At 47.6% G+C, this 23,346-nt stretch overlaps 2 protein-coding genes across 4 annotated transcripts in view; one reads left to right on the top strand and one right to left on the bottom strand.

Annotated features, from left to right (window-relative positions):
- Window positions 1-7,241, bottom strand: part of RETREG3 (reticulophagy regulator family member 3) — a 34,727-nt gene extending 27,486 nt beyond the window's left edge. The window contains exons 1-2 of one of the 3 annotated variants that reach the window (XM_069751916.1): window positions 7,072-7,226; window positions 6,701-6,992 (exon numbers count right to left, since the gene is read on the bottom strand). In XM_069751916.1, the coding sequence (XP_069608017.1) occupies window positions 6,701-6,933 (233 nt within the window). In that variant the 5' untranslated portion in view covers window positions 6,934-6,992; window positions 7,072-7,226. Of the gene's footprint in view, window positions 1-6,700 lie in introns of all 3 variants that reach the window. The other 2 variants (XM_069751917.1, XM_069751919.1) reach the window with 2 other exon arrangements.
- Window positions 7,242-7,394: 153 nt separating this feature from the next.
- Window positions 7,395-23,346, top strand: part of TUBG1 (tubulin gamma 1) — a 38,232-nt gene continuing 22,280 nt past the window's right edge. Inside the window, exons 1-7 of the mRNA XM_069751915.1 lie at window positions 7,395-7,567; window positions 9,491-9,603; window positions 17,735-17,902; window positions 19,994-20,062; window positions 20,182-20,261; window positions 20,861-20,987; window positions 23,034-23,120. Coding sequence (XP_069608016.1) covers window positions 7,519-7,567; window positions 9,491-9,603; window positions 17,735-17,902; window positions 19,994-20,062; window positions 20,182-20,261; window positions 20,861-20,987; window positions 23,034-23,120 — 693 coding nt within the window. The 5' untranslated portion in view covers window positions 7,395-7,518. The remainder of the gene's footprint in view (window positions 7,568-9,490; window positions 9,604-17,734; window positions 17,903-19,993; window positions 20,063-20,181; window positions 20,262-20,860; window positions 20,988-23,033; window positions 23,121-23,346) is intronic.

Genomic DNA, 23,346 nt, shown 5'->3' with positions numbered 1-23,346 from the left:
TGCGCAATGCAGTACTTTGCTCTGCCCTCAACAGGGCAGAGAATTACCCCTGCGCTGGAGCCGCGGCAGGAAGACAAGAGGACGTCATCGTATGTAGATGCTGTAGATAAGTCCCTGATGGCGGTGGCCTTAGCTTATAGGCCTAAAAAGGGGTGACAGATTCCTTTAAGAGTTTGAGGCTGTCGCTTGGCAACTCGGAGCCTCAATAGGAAATACTGTATGACACAAAGACCAGATTAATCAAAGCTTTTACGCCAGTATTTTGGAGTGAGAAGCTTTGAGAAGTTTTTGGTGCCTTCGTGTTATTTTGGTACAGCTCTGACAAAGTGTGTGGAGATGGGGCTGTACGTGGGAGTGATAACCTCCACTAGTCAAATTCATGATCTTACTCCAGTCTCCAACTGGAGTAAGATTTGTGGCGAGGCGCATGCGACTTGTTAGACATTCCTGTGCCTCTTAATGAATCAGATGCCTCATCATAATCGCTGTGAGAAAAATGATGAATTGGGGCTAATGACCTAAAGGAGTAATGGAGCGTTATTTATGTCCTCAATACAGAAGGAGCATCAGTGAATGGCCAAGTCTATTTAGGGACTGTGCACAAATGTTTTTTTACAGATCCACTCCGAAACCTGTCTGAAAAAGTGCTAATCTCTCAACAGAATGAACATTGTAGTTATTTTAGTCACCTAATGGCACTATAAATTTCCAAAGTGCTTTACAGACATCATCACTGTCCCCATTAGGGCTCAAAGTAAATCTTTGGAGTGTGGGAGGAAACTAGAGCACCCAGAAGAAACCCACGCAAACACAGGGAAAGTTCTGAAATGTCTATTCTGTTCCTGATCTGAGGATCTCGGCTTTTAGTGGAGATGAATCTATGCTGCACTTTATGCACGTGTTCAGTAGGGACCAGTGCTGTGGGGTCGTAGGGGAGATGAATCTGTGCTGCACTTTATGTACATGCTCAGTAGTGACCAGTGCTGTGGAGTTGTAGTGGAGGTGAATCTATGCTGCACTTTATGTACATGCTCAGTAGTGACCAGTGCTGTGGGGTCATAGTGGAGATGAATCTGTGCTGCACTTTATGTACATGCTCAGTAGTGACCAGTACTGTGGAGTTGTAGTGGAGGTGAATCTATGCTGCACTTTATGTACATGCTCAGTAGTGACCGGTACTGTGGAGTTGTAGTGGAGGTGAATCTATGCTGCACTTTATGTACATGCTCAGTAGTGACCAGTGCTGTGGGGTCATAGTGGAGATGAATCTGTGCTGCACTTAATGTACATGCTCAGTAGTGACCAGTACTGTGGGGTCGTAGATGAGATGAATCTGTTATAGATGCGTAGAGAGATGAATGAAAGTGGCACTCACCCGAGAGTTGCTGCATGAAGATGTCCTTTATTCAATAAAATACATGGACACACAAGCGGTGGAGCAGCGGCTGGTGGTGATTAGGGTGCGGGAGGAAAGTGCAGGACGACGGCCGTTTCGCGCGATTGCGCTTCCACGGGTCCCGTGACCTGGACCCGTGGAAGCGCAATCGCGCGAAACGGCCGTCGTCCTGCACTTTCCTCCCGCACCCTAATCACCACCAGCCGCTGCTCCACCGCTTGTGTGTCCATGTATTTTATTGAATAAAGGACATCTTCATGCAGCAACTCTCGGGTGAGTGCCACTTTCATTCATCTCTCTACGCATCTATAACAGTATTTGACCTCATGTGATGCACCTCCCGATAACTGCTAATTCTGAACTGTGCCACCTAGCGTCCTAAACGAAATCCAGCGTGAAAGAAGATTTTCTATGTAAGCGTACATACCTAGTGCCTTCCAACTTTTCTTTTTTTGAGATGAATCTGTGCTGCACTTTATGCACATGCTCATTAGTGACCAGTGCTGTGGGGTCATAGTGGAGATGAATCTATGCTGCACTTTATGGACATGCTCAGTAGTGACCAGTGCTGTGGGGTCATAGTGGAGATGAATCTGTGCTGCACTTTATGTACATGCTCAGTAGTGACCAGTACTGTGGGGTCGTAGATGAGATGAATCTGTGCTGCACTTTATGCACATGCTCAGTAGTGACCAGTGCTGTGGGGTCGTAGTGGCGATCATTCTGTGCTGCACTTTATGGACATGCTCAGTAGTGACCAGTGCTGTGGGGTCGTAGATGAGATGAATCTGTGCTGCACTTTATGCACATGCTCAGTAGGGACCAGTGCTGTGGGGTCGTAGTGGCGATGAATCTGTGCTGCACTTTATGGACATGCTCAGTAGTGACCAGTGCTGTGGGGTCGTAGATGAGATGAATCTGTGCTGCACTTTATGCACATGCTCAGTAGTGACCAGTGCTGTGGGGTCGTAGTGGAGATGAATCTGTGCTGCACTTTATGGACATGCTCAGTAGTAACCAGTGCTGTGGGGTCATAGATGAGATGAATCTGTGCTGCACTTTATGCACATGCTCAGTAGTGACCAGTGCTGTGGAGTCGTAGTGGCGATGAATCTGTGCTGCATTTTATGCACATGCTCAGTAGTGACCAGTGCTGTGGGGTCGTAGTGGCGATGAATCTGTGCTGCACTTTATGCACATGCTCAGTAGTGACCAGTGCTGTGGGGTCGTAGTGGCGATGAATCTGTGCTGCACTTTATGCACATGCTCAGTAGTGACCAGTGCTGTGGGGTCGTAGTGGCGATGAATCTGTGCTGCACTTTATGCACATGCTCAGTAGTGACCAGTGCTGTGGGGTCGTAGTGGCGATGAATCTGTGCTGCACTTTATGCACATACTCAGTAGTGACCAGTGCTGTGGGGTCGTAGTGGCGATGAATCTGTGCTGCACTTTATGCACATGCTCAGTAGTGACCAGTACTGTGGGGTCGTAGTGGCGATGAATCTGTGCTGCACTTTATGCACATGCTCAGTAGTGACCAGTACTGTGGGGTCGTAGTGGAGATGAATCTGTGCTGCACTTTATGTACATGCTCAGTAGTGACCAGTGCTGTGGGGTCGTAGTGGAGATGAATCTGTGCTGCACTTTATGTACATGCTCAGTAGTGACCAGTGCTGTGGAGTTGTAGTGGAGATGAATCTGTGCTGCACTTTATGTACATGCTCAGTAGTGACCAGTGCTGTGGCGTCGTAGTGGAGATGAATCTGTGCTGCACTTTATGCACAAGCTCAGTAGTGACCAGTGCTGTGGAGTCAGAGGTTTGGCTTACTGACCCCACAGCTCAGCTCCCGATATCCGAGTATGTGCTGACACGTGGGGAGAAATATTAATGACAAGTTGAATGGAAAATTCTCAGTGCCCTGAAAGTCAGTGCAAACTTACAGATATTGTTCCCAGGGATATCAGAGAACGGATGCCTCAGGCAGAGACATGGAGGGGCAGACAGCGGCAGCACACACGGTAGACCACCACTGCTCACAAACACCTCATTATCAGCAGGGCTCACGACCAGCTGGAATCCTCCCTCAAATCAGTCATTCCTGAAAAGCATCACCTCAGGCTCTGAGCAGTCTGACTCTGGTCCCAACCAAACTCTGCCCCCATCTTCTTCTGGCGCTATATTCCTCCACGTCTGTGTACTGTGAGTCACAAGCAGACGCTGGCACGGGGGTTGGGAATAATGTACTGACTGCGCCATTAGTTACCGTGCCAGATGATGATTTACTACCCGGTCACGCAGAACAATGGCAAAATGCACGTGGCTGCTGTCCAGGTATTTATAGGCCCTGCATTCACCTTCATTCTCAGGATTGCTGAGGTCTGAGTATACATTTAAAAAAACCTGATCTGCACATCCAAACATAGACACAGTGTGAACAGGTGCTGAACCCAGAGTCGCCAACTCGCACGTAATCAAATAAATAGGGCAGCACACTGCAGCGCCAAAACATGCAAACTTGAAAACACGAAATTTTTTAAACTGCATTACTGCACTGGAAATATGAAAAATGAGAGCTTTTAGCGCATAAAAATGGCCAATTTTATGTGTACCTCGTAGCCACGTTACGGCATCTCTCTTATACGAGGCCCTACGCTTGACCTACCTCTCTGAGAATAAACGTCTCCATCTGAATGGGTACATGTGAAAACCTCTCTTTGGACTCAAATTCTCTCACTGTGGAGGGGTATTGGACCTACTATAATTAAAACACCTGAAGCTAGGAGGCAGGGAGTGCACGATCAGAAGGCTAGAGAATACATTTCAAAAACCTGACCTGCACATCCAAACATAGACTGAGTGTGAACAGGTGCTGAACCCAGAGTCGCCAACTCGCACGTAATCAAATAAATAGGGCAGCACACTGCAGCGCCAAAACATGCAACAGAGAGGTTTTCACATGTACCCATTCAGATGGAGACGTTTATTCTCAGAGAGGTAGGTTTAGAGTAGGACCTCGTATAAGAGAGATGCCGTAACGTGGCTACGAGGTACACATAAAATTGGCCATTTTTATGCGCTAAAAGCTCTCATTTTTCATATTTCCAGTGCAGTAATGCAGTTTAAAAAATTTCGTGTTTTCAAGTTTGCATGTTTTGGCGCTGCAGTGTGCTGCCCTATTTATTTGATTTGATTGCTGAGGTCTGAGTGACACACAATGAACCTGTGATGATGTACCCAGTCCTCAGGGACGTCAGTCAAGATTATGGTCTAAGATAACCTGACCCATTGTGACTAGCCCCACCCCCTGACTCCGACCGCAACTAGCTCCACCTCCCTGACTCCCACCGCAACTAGCCCCACCTCCCTGACTCCCACAACTAGCCCCACCTCCCTGACTCCCACCGCAACTAGCCCCACCTCCCTGACTCCCATTGCAACTAGCCCCACCTCCCTGACTACCATTCCAACTAGCTCCACCTCCCTGACTACCATTCCAACTAGCTCCACCTCCCTGACTCCTGTACCTATATTTGCCTACCCGGTCTCACACATCAACATCTGGAGTAAGCTACGTGTGATCCCAGCAGCCTCTATATTCTGCGTGGAAGATGTTGCCAGCTGATCAGTGACTGGCTGCAGTGGTCAGGTGATGGCCCTTCCTGTTATTGATACCCTGAGATCAGAGGGACGCTATTGAGAATTGTGCACGAGACATCTTTTCACAGGGAAACATAAAAATCAAGTCAGACAAATTAACAAATAGGGCTGAGATGTTACATGGTGTCCACTACCCCCCGTCCAATAGTGCATGTACTGATGGCGGACACCCAGGATTTCTCTAATGCAGGAGCCAGTGAGTAACACAGGACTATAAGGTGGGGGCAGGAGGCTGACATTTTCCTGGTGGTCTTCATTATTCTGTTTGCTTGTATATAATGTACCCCAGCAAAGATCACAAGAATAAACCACGGGATGGGGTACAGTACAGCGCAGTGTGTCCATGCTGGATGCGGCAGTGCACACGGTGATAACCTGGCGGCCACACACCGGACATGGAGAACAGAGCTCAGGCTACCACACTGACAGCAGCTCCAGTAGGTGTGAGACTACAACCCCCAGCATGCTTTGTCTGTAGTATGATGGGATATACGCACCCTCAGGGCTGCAGCCAGTGGTCTACAGTGCTAGAACTACAACCCCCAGCATGCTTTGTCTGTAGTATAATGGGATATACGCACCACCAGGGCTGCAGCCAGTGGTCTCCAGTGCTAGAACTACAACCCCCAGCATGCTTTGTCTGTAGTATGATGGGATATACGCACCCTCAGGGCTGCAGCCAGTGGTCTACAGTGCTAGAACTACAACCCCCAGCATGCTTTGTCTGTAGTATAATGGGATATACGCACCACCAGGGCTGCAGCCAGTGGTCTCCAGTGCTAGAACTACAACCCCCAGCATGCTTTGTCTGTAGTATAATGGGATATACGCACCACCAGGGCTGCAGCCAGTGGTCTCCAGTGCTAGAACTACAACCCCCAGCATGCTTTGTCTGTAGTATGATGGGATATACGCACCACCATGGCTGCAGCCAGTGGTCTCCAGTGCTAGAACTACAACCCCCAGCATGCTTTGTCTGTAGTATAATGGGATATATGCACCACCAGGGCTGCAGCCAGTGGCCCCAGTGCTAGAACTACAACCCCCAGCATGCTTTGTCTGTAGTATGATGGGATATACGCACCCTCAGGGCTGCAGCCAGTGGTCTCCAGTGCTAGAACTACAACCCCCAGCATGCTTTGTCTGTAGTATAATGGGATATACGCACCACCATGGCTGCAGCCAGTGGTCTCCAGTGCTAGAACTACAACCCCCAGCATGCTTTGTCTGTAGTATGATGGGATATACGCACCACCAGGGCTGCAGCCAGTGGTCTCCAGTGCTAGAACTACAACCCCCAGCATGCTTTGTCTGTAGTATGATGGGATATACGCACCCTCAGGGCTGCAGCCAGTGGTCTCCAGTGCTAGAACTACAACCCCCAGCATGCTTTGTCTGTAGTGTGATGGGATATACGCACCCTCAGGGCTGCAGCCAGTGGTCTCCAGTGCTAGAACTACAACCCCCAGCATGCTTTGTCTGTAGTATGATGGGATATACGCACCACCATGGCTGCAGCCAGTGGTCTCCAGTGCTAGAACTACAACCCCCAGCATGCTTTGTCTGTAGTATGATGGGATATCTGCACCCCCAGGGCTGCAGCCAGTGGCCGGCACACCACAAGTCGCAGCATGCCCGGCACTCACCAGAAGGCAGCATTGAGCAGCAGGTGGAGCAGCGCGCTGTGCCGCGGTCTCTCCCACACCAGCACGGCCTGCAGGTAGCTCAGCACCGGCTCGGAGCTCCCCAGCCGCCCCAGCAGGGCTTCCTGCACCGCCCGGACCTGCTCGTCTCTCTCCCGGGCAGCCAGGCTCCGCGATCCGCGCCTCCTCATCCTCAGCCCCGAGCTCTCCTCCTCCTCCTCGCCTCTCTGCGCCATCTTTGATTCGTGCTCTTCCGAACTCACCAGGTGGTCAACATTGACGTCACTCCAGGGCACTGACGTCAAAACACAAAACAAGCTCACAGATTGCCGATATGACGTCACTTCTCTACTAATCGATGTCACATAACTCACCGGCGGCACCGAGAGCTAAACCAGAGCCGACCCGCTACTACTAAGACCCCCCAACAATAGCCGCCGACGCAAAAGTATACACCGCGCATGCGTACAGCTGTCACCAGTCAATGATCATGGCGGCTCCCGCTTGGTACTATAAACCATTTTTACCTAGTATTTTTCCGTACAGCCACTATCCAATCAGCGATGAGGACACGCCCACAAAGGGGACGGTCCATTACATAGGTTTACATTTCAATGAGCAGTGAAGCCACGCCTACCATGCAGCCTAGCACACGCCTGCCAAGAACAGGTTTCCGTACGATGACGTCAGAGTTCGTTTGTCAAATCAAACATGGCGGATTCCTTGGTGTAGTTCCTGTCGCTTTGTTTTTCCGTACAGTGACGTAGAACCGCCGTTAGAGAGCCTGAGCGCGGGAGGTGAAGACCCCAGTGAGCAGCACCATGCCCCGGGAGATCATCACGCTGCAGCTCGGCCAGTGCGGCAATCAGAGTCAGTATCGTCCTGTATGTTCGGGGGCTCCGGGGAGGGACAGGTCCAATGGGGCAGTGCTGTGTAATTATAGAGGGCACCTGTGTGATGCCCGCAGCTGCAGTGCCAATATGGGGGGCTATGGCAGATAATAGCCCAAATAGCTCCAGCATTAGGGGAGTGGGGCTAAATATATCAGAAAGGCTCTCTGCCATATTGGACTGAGATATCTACTGATGCCACTATGTGGGTGCGTATATGTATGTATGTATATATATATATATATATATATATATATATATATATGATATGTGTGTGTATATACACTCGTCATCAGGCGACGGCCAGATCTGGCGCCCATTCCTGCTGTTCTGCTATGTAATAAGTGTATAACTGATGTTGGCCCCCAGTGGGGCCTGGTGCACATTGCAGTCACAGGTGCGCCCACACAGATGAATGGAAGTTCTTGCCACCTCTCCAATGATGGCGGCGTCCGATGAGGCCTAACTCCTGAGATAGATGTGGGTATCTACTGTACGTTTATGGGCCGGGGGTCGGCGAGATGGTCCGGCCCATGTACCGGTGGGTTTTCCTGACTACCTCTAAGGCTGCCGTCCACTAGCAGTATTTGGTCAGTATTTTACCTCAGTATGTGTAAGCCAAAACCAGGAGCAGGTGATAAATACAGAAGTGGTGCATATGTTTCTATTATACTTTTCCTCTAATTGTTCCACTCCTGGTTTTGGCTACAAATACTGAGGTAAGAAAAACTCACCAAATACTGAACGTGTGAACGAGGCCTGATACGTGCATGGTTTTTACCACGTTTTTGTTTTTTTACTTGCATTTTTGGTGCATATTTTTCTTTCCTGATTAGTATGGGTGAAGCCTGCGTCCAAAATGTTGAAATAATTGACACGCTGCAGATCTAAGTCACAGATAAGCGACGTGTGCATGACACCTCAAGGGAACCTGTCACATGAAAAAAGCGCTATAAACCTGCAGTTATGGGGTTAATCTGCAGTTAGCGTTCTGAACCTGCACTGAGAGCCCCACTGCCAGGAGGAAATGAAGTCTATTCCCCCCGACACTGACTGGTCGCGCTATTTTCGGGGCACGGTTACCACCACTGCTCTCCATATACAGATCTGTGACTGAAGTTGTGCCGACGCCGCCCCTATGACCAGAGGCCGAACTACCGGGGGGGGGGGGGATAAAGTTAATTTCTTCCAGGCAGTGAGGCTTAAAGTGCGGGGGCGGGCAGGTCCAGAATGCTACTAACCTGCCGATGAACCCCATATCTGCAGGGTAATAGCATTCTTCACGTGGCAAGTTCCCTTTCGCGGTTCCCATTCACTTTGCTGGCATCAGCTAATCTTCAGGTTTTCTGCCCAAACTGTGCAGAAAAAGGTGACTTGATGCTTGAGGATTTTTAATAATCTGCCGGCTCCTCTGTGGAGTAGAAAGCCCACCGTAAGGTCCGCGTGACATTGTGCCCACCTGGCTGGGAAGAAGGCGCTGGGGTTGCTCATCACCTTTGTCCAGGCCTCTATCACGATCGTGACCAATTTGAGTTGATCTGATCTGGTAAATGTGTATTTCCCCTTATTGATTATACAGGGGTGGTCATGGCACATGGACTTTATTTGGTGGGTCACCAGAGATGGAGTGTAATTGTATAGGCAGACGGACGTACCCCTGGCCATAACTTTTTGGGTTTTTGTGAAGCCTTCTGACCAGTTGATCATCACATCTGTTTGTGAGACGTGTCCTTTCCACAACTAATATCTCTTGGTTATCGTCATTGGTTGCAGCTGTTATTGCAGTTCCCGTGTAGGTTTTCATCTATTGCTTTCCTAGGTAGCAAATGAGTGTTGTTCTGCAGCTCCGCGATTATGGAGGAAATGATATTACACAGAATAACGTCTTCCTTGTCTCCTGCAGTCGGGTTTGAGTTCTGGAAGCAGCTTTGTGCAGAGCATGGCATCAGTCCGGAGGGGATCGTGGAGGAATTTGCCACTGAAGGCACGGATCGGAAGGATGTGTTCTTCTATCAGGTGAGCATGGCACGTGCGGACAGTAAATACGTGTTAAACTACCGTATATACTCGAGTATAAGCCGACCCCCCCCCCCCTCCCCCCACAAAAAACTGGGAAAACTTAATGACTCGAGTATAAGCCTAGGGTGGGAAACGCAGCAGCTACCGGTAAATGTCAAAAGTAAAAATAGATACCAATAAAAGTAAAATTAATTGAGACATCAGTAGGTTAAGTGTTTTTGAATATCCATATTGAATCAGGAGCCCCATATAATGCTCCATAAAGTTTATGATGGGCCCATAAGATGCTCCATATTAAAATATGCCCCATATAATCCTGCATAAAGGTTAATAATGGCCTCATAAGATGCTCCATAGACACATTTGCCCCATATAGTGCTGCACAAACCTTGATTATGGCCCATAGATGCCCCATATAATCCTGCACAAACGTTAAGGCCCCATAGATGCTCCATACAGTCACTTGCCCCCATTTGCTGTTGCTGCGATAAAAAAATCACATACTCACCTCTTCGTCGCTCAGGCCCCCGGCACTTTCAATATTCATCTGACTTCGTTCCGGCGCCACTCCATCTTCAGCGTCTTCTGCACTGACGTTCAGGCAGAGGGCGCACATTAACCATGTCACCGCGCCCTCAGACCTGAGCGTCACTGCTGAAGACGGAGCGGCGCCCGGAACCGGGAGCAGGTGAAAATCACGCAGCGCTCTCCTCCCCGTCATACTCACCTGCTCCTGACGCTGTGCAGTCCCTGCTTCCCTAGCGCCGCTGCTTCTTCCTGTACTGAGTGGTTACCGCTCATTACAGTAATGAATATGCGGCTCCACCCCTATGGAAGGTGGAGCCACATATTCATTACTGTAATGAGCGGTACCATATGACCGCTCAGTACAGGAAGCAGCTGGGGCGCCGGGGAAGCCAGGGACCTGCAGGGACCGCGCCAGGAGTAGGTGAGTATAATTAGACAGCCCCCGCTCCCCCTCCCCTGCCGACCCCTGGGTATGACTCGAGTATAAGCCAAGAGGGGGACTTTCAGCCAAAAAAAATGGGCTGAAAATCTCAGCTTATACTCGAGTATATACGGTATATCCTTTAAAAAAAAAAAAAAAAATCTTTATAGCATTGTTTAAATACACTTCCCATTGGAAATAATGGAAAGAGATTGTCTTTTATATGATTTTTTGGGGGAGGGAACAGAAAAGAGAGGCCAACTACGCAGTGTTTTAGGCCTCATCCAGATGTGTGTGTTGCATGTACATGTTGCATCCATTTGTGTTTTCACGGCTGCCACATCTATCCATTATAACCTATGGTGCTCTTCACATGTCCACTTTTTTCCGGCAGCACGGATGACAATGGCCGTTACAAGCCTGTGGGTCCATGAGCAGCACATACAGCACACGGATGGCATCAATGTGCTCTCCATCATTACCATTGCACAGTATAGGAGAAGCAATATAACTTCTTTTTCTCTGATCGCCCATGACGGCACCACTGAGAGAGGGGATCCGCCCACCAAGGACAGGAAACCTACGGATAAAAAGGCGGTACCACTCTCCTGCATCAGTTGGTTTCCTGTCCTTGATGGGAGACCTACGGACTTACCAGTCGTCGTTGGAATTCCGGGGCCAACCAGTCCGATTCAGGCAGCTGGGGTCCCTCTGCCTCGGCTAGGGTGGTGACCCGAAGCGCCACCGCTGGGAGCCAGTGGGCCGACAGGGTGTGCGGGGGAGGTGACAAGGAGTTCGCGGTCACCTCCCCAGGTAAGATGCAGCAGCGGCAACATCCAGGGGGGTCCCTCTGTGGTTGCGGGAGGTGCGGCGTGGCCCTCCCCTAGCACGCGTCAGCCTGCACACTGCACGCCATCGGGTATGCAGAGCCACGCAGTAGGGTCTGCATAGGACCGGGGGTGCCGGTCAGCAGCGCCATATCTGCACTCCGGGCGGCCATCCTGTGAGTACGGCGCATGCCAGGAGTTGCGCTGGTCTCGCGAGACGCTGGGCTGGATCTGCGCAGGCGTCGGCGTTCGGCGCTCCTCGCCGTCGGCTGAGCGCTACTGCGCAGGCGTCGCCAAAAGATAGGTCGCTTGGGCGTTCCAAAGGCGCCGCAGAAGCGTCTGCGCAGGCGTCGCCAAAGGATAGGTCGCTTGGGCGTTCCAAAGGCGCCGCAGAAGCGTCTGCGCAGGCGCTCCTCGCCGTCGGTTAAGCGCTACTGCGCAGGCGCCGGGGAAAGCGGCGGGAGCTTTAAAAATGGGGGATTTACTTCCTCTCAGCGGCTCTGCAGTTTATCAGCAAGAGCCTTAGGAGCTACTAAGCGTCGCAGCATCAGGCGCAGCCAGCGTTATTAGCAGCAGACCAGCAGCAGTATGAGCGACCCGGCGTCTCCCCTGCCTGGATCACCTCCACCTACAGCATCGCCTCAGCAGCAGCAAAAAAGGCGACAGCAGAAAAGTTACCAGGACACCGGCAAAGAACGCCAAAGGTCTCAACACAGCAAGGAGTCCAGCACGGCGTCGGGGAAAAAGCCAGAGGCTGAGAATCCCCAACCGGTATTTATGGGTCCTGGAGGTGGTAAGTTGATCTTCGTGAAAGTTAGAGACAGTAAGATTATTATTTGTCTCTTTTAGGGGAGGAAAAGCGTAGGTAAAACAAAGCACAAAGCCTGTGCCATCTGTAAAGAGGATCTTCCACCCGCATGGGAAAAGCAGCTATGCAATTCCTGCATACAGCAAACAGTATCCGAAAGCCTGCCTGGGTTTGCAACAGATCTTAAAAACCTGATTAAAGAACAGGTGGAAGACACCTTTAGATCCCTTAAAAGGGGAAAAAAACGGAGAAGGACCAGACACAGGTCCCCGTCCCCAGTCTCTAAATCTGACAGCGATAGTGCGAGTTCAGCATCCTCCGACTCCTCCTCCTTATCCTCATCATCCACTTCTTCCTCAGGAGGTCACAATTGTTTCCCGCTAGAGGACACTGATGGCCTCATAAAGGCAGTGAGGAGTACTATGGGAATAGTAGACCCCCACCCCAAAAAGTCAGCACAAGACATCATGTTTGGGGGATTAGAACAAAAAAAGAGGAGAGCTTTTCCGCTTAACGAAGCAATTGCAGCGTTAATTAAAAAGGAATGGAAAAAACCCATGAAAAAGACTCTCCTAACCCCGAAAAGGAAATACCCCTTCGAGGATGAATCCTGTTCCTTCTGGGAAAAAGCCCCCAAATTAGATGTAGCAATAGCCAAAGCATCAAAGAAATTCGCTCTCCCGTTTGAGGACATGGGGGTCCTAAAAGACCCTATGGACAAGAAGGCGGACGCCTTCCTCAAGGGCTCTTGGGAGTCAGCGGGAGGAGGCCTGAAACCAGCAGTGGCAGCAGCTTGCACATCCCGCTCCCTAATGATCTGGTTAAATCAACTAGAGGGTCAATTAAAAGGGAAAACCTCCCGAGACTCGATGCTGAAAACATTACCTGTAATAAGGGGAGCGGCGGCTTTTCTGGCTGACGCCTCAGCAGACTCTATCAGGTTAGCCGCCAGGTCAGCAGTGTTCGCCAATGCGGCCAGGCGTGCCCTCTGGCTTAAAAATTGGCCTGGCGATCTGCAAACAAAAACAAAACTATGTACTATCCCCTGCGAAGGGGAGTTTTTGTTCGGTTCCACATTAGATGACATCCTGGAAAAAGCCGGGGACAAGAAAAAGTCTTTTCCCTCCCTTGGTCTCCCCTCTTACCGGAAGCCCTTTCGGAACAAGAGGTTTTTCCGCAAGAACCCTGGGAGAGGCCAGGGAAAGTGGGAGGATAAGAGGAACAAAAACAAGGGGTTCATCTTTAACAAAAACCCCACTGATAACAAGAAACCTTCTCAATGAAGGTTCGCCCCAGGTGGGAGGGAGGTTATCTCTCTTTCTTCCAGCCTGGAAAAAGATTACCTCCAGTCAATGGATTCTGAACATTATAGAATCAGGCCTGAGGCTGACATTCAAAAGATGCCCCCGTCCCTCTTTTATGATGACATCCATAAGATCTTCGGCAGAAGAACAGCTGGCTCTGGAAAACGAGGTCATCGAGTTAGTAAAAAAGGGTGTACTCCTGGAGGTTCCCCCACAAGAAAGAGGGCAAGGGTACTATTCCCCTCTATTCCTGAGGAAGAAACCAGACGGTTCCTTCAGGACTATTATAAATCTAAAGAAACTAAACGATTACCTGGAGATTCAAGCATTCAAGATGGAAACGATAAAGTCATCTATCAAGATGTTGTTTCCCCAATGCTTCATGGTGGTCCTGGACTTAAAGGACGCATATTATCACGTCCCAATACACAAAGATCACCAGAGATTCCTCAGGATGGCAGTTCACATCAGGGGAGTCCTAAAACACTTCCAGTTTTCAGCTCTACCATTTGGTCTTGCCATAGCTCCGAGGATTTTCACAAAGCTGATAGCGGAGGTAATGGCTCACCTCAGAGAAGAAAATACCCTAATCGTTCCATATCTGGACGATTTCTTGGTGATAGGCTCCTCCCCGCAACATTGCGAGGATCAACTGGCAATAGTGATGCATTCTTTGAAGGAATTGGGCTGGCTAATAAACATGGGAAAGTCCAGACTAATGCCTTCTCAGGTCCAGGAGTACCTGGGTCTCACTCTAGACTCCAAAAAGATGGAATGTCGTCTCCCGGAGTACAAGATACAAAAACTAAAAAGTTTAGTATCGAGAACCCAATCTCTCCCCTCCATAACACTCCGTCAGGCCATGTCCCTCTTAGGCTCTATGACCTCTTGCATCCCTGCAGTCCAGTGGGCCCAATTACATTCAAGAGAACTTCAATGGCAGATATTATCGGAGCAAATCCATCTAGGAGGGCATTTAGACGGGCAGTTGACTTTATCTCCTCGCACCAATCACTCTCTAACATGGTGGAAATCGCAGGAAAATCTTTCCCAGGGAGTCCCGTGGGTAATTCAGATCTCGAAAGTCCTGACTACGGATGCAAGCCCTTCAGGGTGGGGGGCTCATCTGGGCGACCTAGTAACCCAGGGCACTTGGTCTCCATCCACAGTCAACAAATCCTCCAACATGAAGGAGCTCCTTGCAGTAAAATTTGCCCTTCAGGAATTCTTGGGGGTCCTTCACTCTCACCATGTAAGAGTAATGTCGGACAATCGGGTGGTAGTATCTTACCTAAATCACCAGGGGGGCACCCGTTCCAAAAATCTAATGGAGGTGACCAATTCAATCCTGCAAATAGCCGAGAGCAACCTCTTATCCCTAACAAGCTTACACATAAGGGGAGTGGACAACTACAAAGCAGACTTCCTCAGCCGGTCCAGTCTAAAACAGGGGGAATGGGAACTAAATCAGGCGATATTCACCCAGATCACAGAAAGATGGGGCGTTCCCAAAATAGATCTCTTTGCGAGTCATCTAAACAAAAAAGTAACCTCTTTTTGCTCCCTATCTCCCCTGGGGAACCCAGTAGCTGTGGACGCCTTCCTGATATCTTGGGGTCACCATCTGGTATATGCCTTCCCTCCTCTTATTCTGATTCCAGCAGTGCTGAGGAAGATTCGGGAGGACGGGGCGCTGGTCATCTTAATTGCCCCGTTCTGGCCGAAGAGGCCTTGGTTCTCATGGATGAGGAAGTTATCAATATCAGACCCTTGGGTATTACCAGACCTCCAAGATCTGTTGTCACAGGGCCCAGTCTGTCATCCGCAGGTCAAGAACTTGCACTTGACAGCTTGGCTCTTGAAAGGAAATTACTAGAAAGCAGGGGGTTCTCTCCGGGCTTGATCTCAACTCTGTTACAAAGTAGGAAGCCTGTTACAACAAGACAGTATGGCAAGATATGGAAAAAGTTTCTGTCATCATCAGGTGCAAAAATAGGGAAAGAAATTCCCCTTAATTCCATATTAGAGTTCCTACAAAACGGGTTGGAGATGGGTTTAGCCACTAACACCCTAAAAGTTCACGTGGCAGCTTTGGGAGCCCTATTCAATTTTGATTTAGCCTCAAATAGGTGGGTCGCTAGATTCATCAGGGCGGCAGGAAGATCAAGGCCTCTTCCAGTAAAAGTTGTTCCTCAATGGGACTTAAACTTGGTCCTTAAAGCCCTGACTAATTCTCCATTTGAGCCATTACACGAATCTACAATAAAAAATCTATCCCTCAAAACAGCTCTATTAGTCGCCCTCACTTCGGCCCGCAGGGTTAGCGATTTACAGGCTCTCTCAGCTAACCCTCCCTACACACAATTCCTAGAGGATAGGGTCATTTTAAAAACAGACCCAGCATATCTCCCAAAAGTGGCTTCAAAATTTCACAGGTCTCAAGAGATATCTCTCCCCTCCTTCTGTCCCAATCCTAAAAATAAGGAGGAACAAACATTACATACACTAGATGTAAGAAGATGTCTCTTACACTACCTAGAAGTCACTAGAGAGAGTAGGGAGGATTCCTCTCTGTTTGTGTGTTTCCAGGGTCCCCGGAAGGGGAAAAAAGCATCTAAAGCCACCATAGCAAGATGGATCACGGACGCCATCAGTCTATCATACTCAGCAAGTGGGATGTCTGTTCCCGGGGAGATTAAGGCTCACTCAACAAGAGCAGTAGCGACTTCCTGGGCGGAGAAGGCCGGAGCTTCCATAGACCAGATATGTAGAGCTGCTACCTGGTCCTCACCATCCACATTCTATAGGCACTATAGATTGGACCTAATCTCCTCTTCAGACCTTACTTTTGGTAAAAGGGTTCTGGAGGCGGTTGTCCCTCCCTGAATGTACTATCTATGCAATTCTCTCAGTGGTGCCGTCATGGGCGATCAGAGAAAAATATAGTTCTTACCGATAACGGTATTTCTCTGAGCCCATGACGGCACCCGTACATTCCCTCCCTTCACTTATGGGTGCACACATCAAATTAGTGCCATAGTCTATTTATAGTCTTTAAACACGCGGTATCTCGTTATGATAAACAGTTAAAATTTAACAAATGTTTAGTAGTCTCCCATCGTTCTCTATGTAAAACAACTGATGCAGGAGAGTGGTACCGCCTTTTTATCCGTAGGTTTCCTGTCCTTGGTGGGCGGATCCCCTCTCTCAGTGGTGCCGTCATGGGCTCAGAGAAATACCGTTATCGGTAAGAACTATATTTTCCTCCATCCATGAAAAGCATTGATGGTAAAAACGGACCCACAGATGACACACTGATCCAAAACACTAATACCATTTTTTTCACATGTGTTTAAACACTAACGTGTAAATGAGGCCTTATACCCCTCCAAAGAAAATACAGTACCTCTGAAACCTGATCAGACATAGTCAAAAGATCTTTTTACTAACAATGTCTTGTCCATTTTAGTCTTTGAGCATGGCCACAGTATACTGTGTTCTGCAATTTCGGCGTATACATCCAGCCACTTGCACTGTACTGATGCCAACCTATCCTTATGTGGATGCCTACCATAGGCTCTAATAGCTATCGGCATCCTTTTAGCCACTCCATCATAAAAAGCCCATTTAGTCACTGGCAGAAGAATGCCATCACAGTGTAAGGTATGGTTTGACTTTTTTTTTTAAACAAAGATACTAATGTCCGACTACTGTTGTCCTTGTATATCTGCTATGACTAGCACATCCATATTTTATTACCTTATACAGATCCCAGATAGATGAGCTACAGAGAAAGCCACCATTACAATTTGTAGCCTGTACCGTAAAAAATGCATTACAAGCAGTGTCCCTCACTATTATTTTCCAATGGTTTCCACAAGTGTTTGGCCTGAATTAATATTAATTGCCGGAGAGAGCTCTTCTCCACACTTTTAGAGTATCTGAGAATACAATATGGCCATTAGGCTGACTGTTCAGCTCACAGGACACATTTCTGGGTGGTTGGTCTTTAATCTTTAATATTGTCCATTTTTCAGCCCTCCTTACAATCATGGCCTGGAATTTGAGACTGAGACTCCATACATGATGTGATGTTGGGCTGGTGGCCTGATATTGGGCCCCATGAATATCGGTCCCCTGGGTGCAGATAGCAAGCATTACTTCTATGAGGGGTTATTTCTACGTTTGAGCAGAATGGTCATAGGTGAAATTGACTTACTTTGGACATCCCATGTTCTAGGCTGATGATGAGCACTATATCCCTCGAGCCGTGTTGCTGGATCTGGAGCCCAGAGTTATTCACTCCATCTTAAACTCCCCATATGCCAACCTCTATAACCCCGAAAACATCTACCTGTCCGAACATGGCGGAGGCGCTGGGAACAACTGGGCCAGTGGCTTTTCACAGGTGAGTGTGCAGTAATGGGTTGCTGTCTATAAGGCCACGAGGGTAGAGACGCACGTAGCGAGGACCGAAAACTGCTCGGATGTGGTGGCTAATGGCTGTATGAGTTTGTGGTTACAACTTTACAGCCACGTCATGCAGCTTTTGGCCATCGCAGGGGTATAGGTTGTGGCCGCCGCTGGGTGTCCTTGTCCTAATGGCCAGTTTTTCTACATGATTAGCTTTTTGTCATAATAACAGCAGCTTCAGCTTTCATCATGTCTTCTGTATTGTCTCCAATCTTTCCTTCGTTTCTACACCATCATACTCGTTCCATCCAGTGACAAAGAAGTCTTTACATAGGTGATTACAGTGCACAGATGGTTTCCATAGTCTGGGAAAACAAGGCCTGTACATACACTGCCACAAAGGTCCATTGTATGGAAAGTCTGCTGACGTCTTTCCTATGTTGTGAAGGACAAGTGTCACGCAGACAGTTCCTTTTCTTGGCCCTTCCTCATGCCGTCACTTGTATTACTAGGGGTTATATGCTGCAACATTAGAGCATCTCTGTCTTGTTTTCTGCATTGTGCCTTCATATAAGCAGGGGCATTGCTAAGGTCTCAAAAGATCAGGCCCCCAAGTGGCGTATCTCCCCATACACCACACTCCCCACTTACGATAAAATTGTACACGTATGATATATAGAGTACAATTATATACATACTTTAGATGTTAACTCTGTGGCTGCTATTCCAGGACTAGATATCACATACATATTGTTCCAAAGAAAATACTATACAATGATTATTATTATCAGACATACTAGGCCAAAATAATACTGCCACACCTTGATCACTATTAATACCACTACATAGTAAATAATTCTATGGAACAAGCAAAACATATTAAGACCAATATTGCCAAGAATCCCACTATAGAATACAATGTACTATATTCTACTTCAGATTAACTGAACTTCATCACCAAACTTCCTAAATTAAAAAAAGCTGCATTACCACCATACAGTGGCCATATAGTGTTAGATACCAGCCCTACCAATAATATAAGAGTGGAAACAGGAACACATGGGCTACTTGCACAGTGAACAAGTCTGTATGATCATGTTCACACACCACCAAGAAACTTGAAGACACAAAAGAGAGTAGTAAAACCAAAAACACTCAGTTTGAAAAAATGTTGCAGTAATCCGCAAGTGCTAGTAAAAGATGTAAAAAACAGGGTATTTGGTTGATACATTTTTTGCAAAAGGGTATACCGTGAAGATTGGTAGAGCAGCTTAGTATACATTTTTTGCAAAAAACGTATCAACCAAATACCCTGTTTTTTACATCTTTTACTAGCACTTGCGGATTACTGCAACATTTTTTCAAACTGAGTGTTTTTGGTTTTACTACTCTCTTTTGTGTCTTCAATAATATAAGAGTTATACACAGTCCAGTGAGTTACAGCTGATGTTCTTTCTGATTGGGGTCATTTACTTCTTTTTTTCTGTGTGGCCCAGACCACCATGACAACTTTCTAAGGCCGACACATTTGAATTGCCACATTTACAGCACATCCCCCATCTATTCCCAACCAACCCAAACTCCACATCCTGCTTCTACCCTCAACTCTGTGGCTAAAGTCATTATTTCCCCTCCGAGTTATAATGCCGTTTGGGTTCCACCTTTAGCAATAAAAGAACCGTCAATTATAATTCCCCTGGAGAGCCCCTCTCAGTAATGGCGCAGCCACCACCATCAGAGTGCTGTAGACCCCACAAAAAAAGTAAAGTTTATGCTCATCAAAGTTTGTCCTTCAACATCCAAAGCCACCAAGTCCTCTTCTGCGTTTGCAAGCTGGAGCGGGCCGGCACAATGCTGTGACACCATTTTGCCTCCTGTGTTGGGACGCTGACAGCCTGCCTACAAGACGGTGAGTGCTAGGGAACAGAGCCTGTCTCTCCTTCGTCTACCGCCACTTTCAACTGTATTGGGGTCATATTGGCGCTGATACACTTCAGTGTCACTCACCAGAGATCCGGGGCTCCCAGCCAGAAGTCCTACCCTATGCATATAAGTAACAGTACAATGAATTTTACTGCTCTTTCAGGGTGAGAAAATCCATGAAGATATATTTGACATTATTGATCGGGAAGCTGATGGCAGTGATAGCTTGGAGGTAAGTAGTAGTGAAAGCAGTTGGCAAACAATAGAAAGTTGGAGGTGCTACAGTCATGATTTAGTTGGTTTTTCTGCAGTGGTTAATTAATGGACCTGTGTTGTCTTCTTTTGTAACAGGGATTCGTCCTTTGCCATTCCATTGCTGGTGGTACTGGTTCTGGTTTAGGATCTTACCTATTGGAGAGACTAAACGACAGGTAGGTGTCGGTATATTTGTGGACAAGCAGGGTCTGATGGCGTATGACTGTCTGATATAAAGCCTTGTTAAGGTCTTCTTTTATAGGGCACCTGTCACCAGGAAAACCCAGCAAGATCTGCTGGCCCCATGTTATAGAGCAGGGGGAGCTGAGCAGATATATGGTATATAGTTTTGTGAGAACAGACTCGGTGTAACATGTGGTTTAATAGTGTAACCCTTTGCTCTTTCAGGGAGTGTCTGACCGGTGGGCGGGCCTATCAGTGACTGACAGCTGTCCTTGTATTCCCTCTTATACAGATAAAGCTGTCAGTCACTGATAGGACCGCCCACTGGTCAGACACTCCCTGAAAGAGCAGAGGGTTAATTTACTAAATCACCGGTGATACTGAGTCTGTTCTATCAAAACTATATATAACTCTGCTCGGCTCCCCCTGCTCTGTAACACGGGGCCAGCAGATTGGGCTTGGTTTTCCTTGTGACAGGTTCCCTTTAAGTTTTCATGTATGAAGTAGATACAATCCTAAGGTGTATTGAGTCAGACCGAGATCTGAATGCCTAGTATTCACAGGACCCATGCTCTGCTCTTGTTAATTTCAGGTATCCCAAGAAGTTGGTTCAGACTTACTCTGTCTTCCCAAACCAGGATGAGATGAGTGACGTTGTTGTTCAGCCCTACAATTCCCTCCTGACCCTGAAGAGGCTGACACAAAATGCTGACTGTGTGGTAAGCGGCCATGCCTCTGTGGTTACTTTCCAGACAAAACTGATACACCGTGTTATGTTTAGTGCGGGAGTTAGGCTACTTTCACACTAGCATCGGAATTTGGCCCGTCGCATTGCGTCGGGCCGAGATTCCGACGCTAGCGCTGTTAGCACCGCACAATGGGTGCAGCGGATGCATTTCTCCGGCGCATCCGCTGCCCCATTGTGAGGTACGGGGAGGTGGGGCGGAGTTCCGGCCGCGCATGTGCGGTCGGAAAAAGCGGTCCGTCTGGAGCAAAAAACGTTACATTTAACGTTTTTTGCTCCCGGCGGTCCGCCACAACACGGCGCAACCATCGCACGACCGTTGCGACGTGTGTCAATACGTCGCAATGCGTCGGTAATGTTACGCTATGGGGCAAAAACGCATCCTGCAAACAACTTTGCAGGATGCATTTTTTCCCCTAAACGACGCATTGCGACGTATTAAAAAAAACGCCAGTGTGAAAGTAGCCTTAAAGGGGTTGTCTCCATATAACTAATAGTTAAAATTAATTTAATTTTCTTGTTTAATGCTCGTTGTGTAGGTAACTGGCCACAACTATAATCCAACAGCGTGGATTAGCATGTGCAGTGTTTGCATGCTCTTTTTTTAACCCCTTCATGCCGCAGCCCTTTTTCGTTTTTGCGTTTTTGTTTTTCGCTCCCCTCCTTTCCAGAGCCATAACTTTTTTTATTTTTCCGTCAATTTGGCCATGTGAGGGCTTATTTTTTGCGGGACGAGTTGTGCTTTTGAACGACATCATTGGTTTTACCATGTCTTGTACTAGAAAACGGGGAAAAAATTGTGGTGAAATTGCAAAAAAAAGTGCAATCCCACGCTTGTTTTTTTGTTTGGCTTTTTTGCTAGGTTCACTAAATGCTAAAACTGACCTGACATTATGATTCTCCAGGTCATTATGAGTTCATAGACACCTACACTATGTCTATGTTATTTTTTATCTAAGTGGTGAAAAAAATTAAAAATTTTGGTAAAAGAAAAATTGCGGCGACCAAAAAAAACGTAATTCTGGCGTTTCAATTTTTTTTTCTCGCTACGCTGTTTAGCGTTCAGGTTAATGCTTTTTTTTTTATTGATAGATCGGGCGATTCTGAACATGGCGATACCAAATATGTGTAGGTTTGATTTTTTTTTTTTTTTTTTTTTTTTATTTTGGATGGGGCGAAAGGGGGGTGAGGGTGATTTAAACGTTTATATTCTTTTTCAAATTTTTAAAAAGTTTTTTTTAACTTTTACCATCCATGCTTCAATAGCCTCCATAGGAGGCTAGAAGCTGGCACAACTCGATCGGCTCAGCTACATAGCAGCGATCATTAGATCGCTGCTATGTAGCTGAATTGCAGGCTTGCTATGAGCGCCGACCACAGCGTTTGACAGCGGCATTTAACAGGTTAATAGCGGCTGGTGGATCGCGACTCCACCTGCCACTATTGCGCGCACATGTCAGCTGTACATAACAGCTGACATGTCACAACTTTGATGTGGGCTCAGCGCCGGAGCCCACATCAAAGGGGGAGACAAGACATGCGCTGTACTAGTACGGAGCATGTCGTGAAGGGGTTAATGGAGCTTGTAAGCACTGATCTAAAGCTGGCTGGATTGCTGGTGCACACAATGTGCGCTTCTCAAGTGCAGCAGCAACATTGTAGAGCGCACAGTTCGGCCCGCGGTGCAGCCATGCTGCTGATGTGAATTGGCAGTCTTCAAGAGTGCACTGCCTCTGAACGGGAGGAACAGTGACAGTGTGCTCCCGAAAATGAAGCTTTGCAACAACCCTTTAAGATGGTAAAACATAAGTTTTTAGAGAACTGTAAAGATGGGATCTGTCTGCCATGCTCCCAAATTTTGGCCATTACTGCGGCCATAATACAGTTTCTCTTGTTCTTGGAGCGTTCCCTAAATGTTACTTGTGCAGTAGATTACCATCATTTTCCATAGTTGGTGTGATTCTAGGGACTGCGTTTAGATGTATTGGGGTCTTCACATAAGTTTTTATTTACATTGTAGGTGGTTTTAGATAACACGGCATTGAACAGAATTGCTACAGACAGACTCCACATACAGAATCCATCATTTTCTCAAATAAACCAGTTGGTGAGTATATCTCTCCTTCAGAGTTTTCTTCCAACATAAATATCGGCTACCTATGGAGGGAATACTTTTGTCTTTTCAGATGTTATTCATTTTTTTTAACTGATGTAGGCTTATGTTCACACGTTGCGCCTTTGATTCTTTTTTTTTCTTCGTTTTTTAATGCAAATTAAACGTTGTTTTTACAGTCCAGCAAAAGCTGGTAGCTGATCACCCGCTGTCATCGCTG

This window comes from Ranitomeya imitator, chromosome 2 (assembly GCF_032444005.1).
Source record: "Ranitomeya imitator isolate aRanImi1 chromosome 2, aRanImi1.pri, whole genome shotgun sequence".
NCBI classification, from domain to species: Eukaryota; Metazoa; Chordata; class Amphibia; order Anura; family Dendrobatidae; genus Ranitomeya; species Ranitomeya imitator.
Note: the sequence above shows the minus strand (reverse complement) of the source record. Positions and strands in the feature narration are given on the sequence as shown.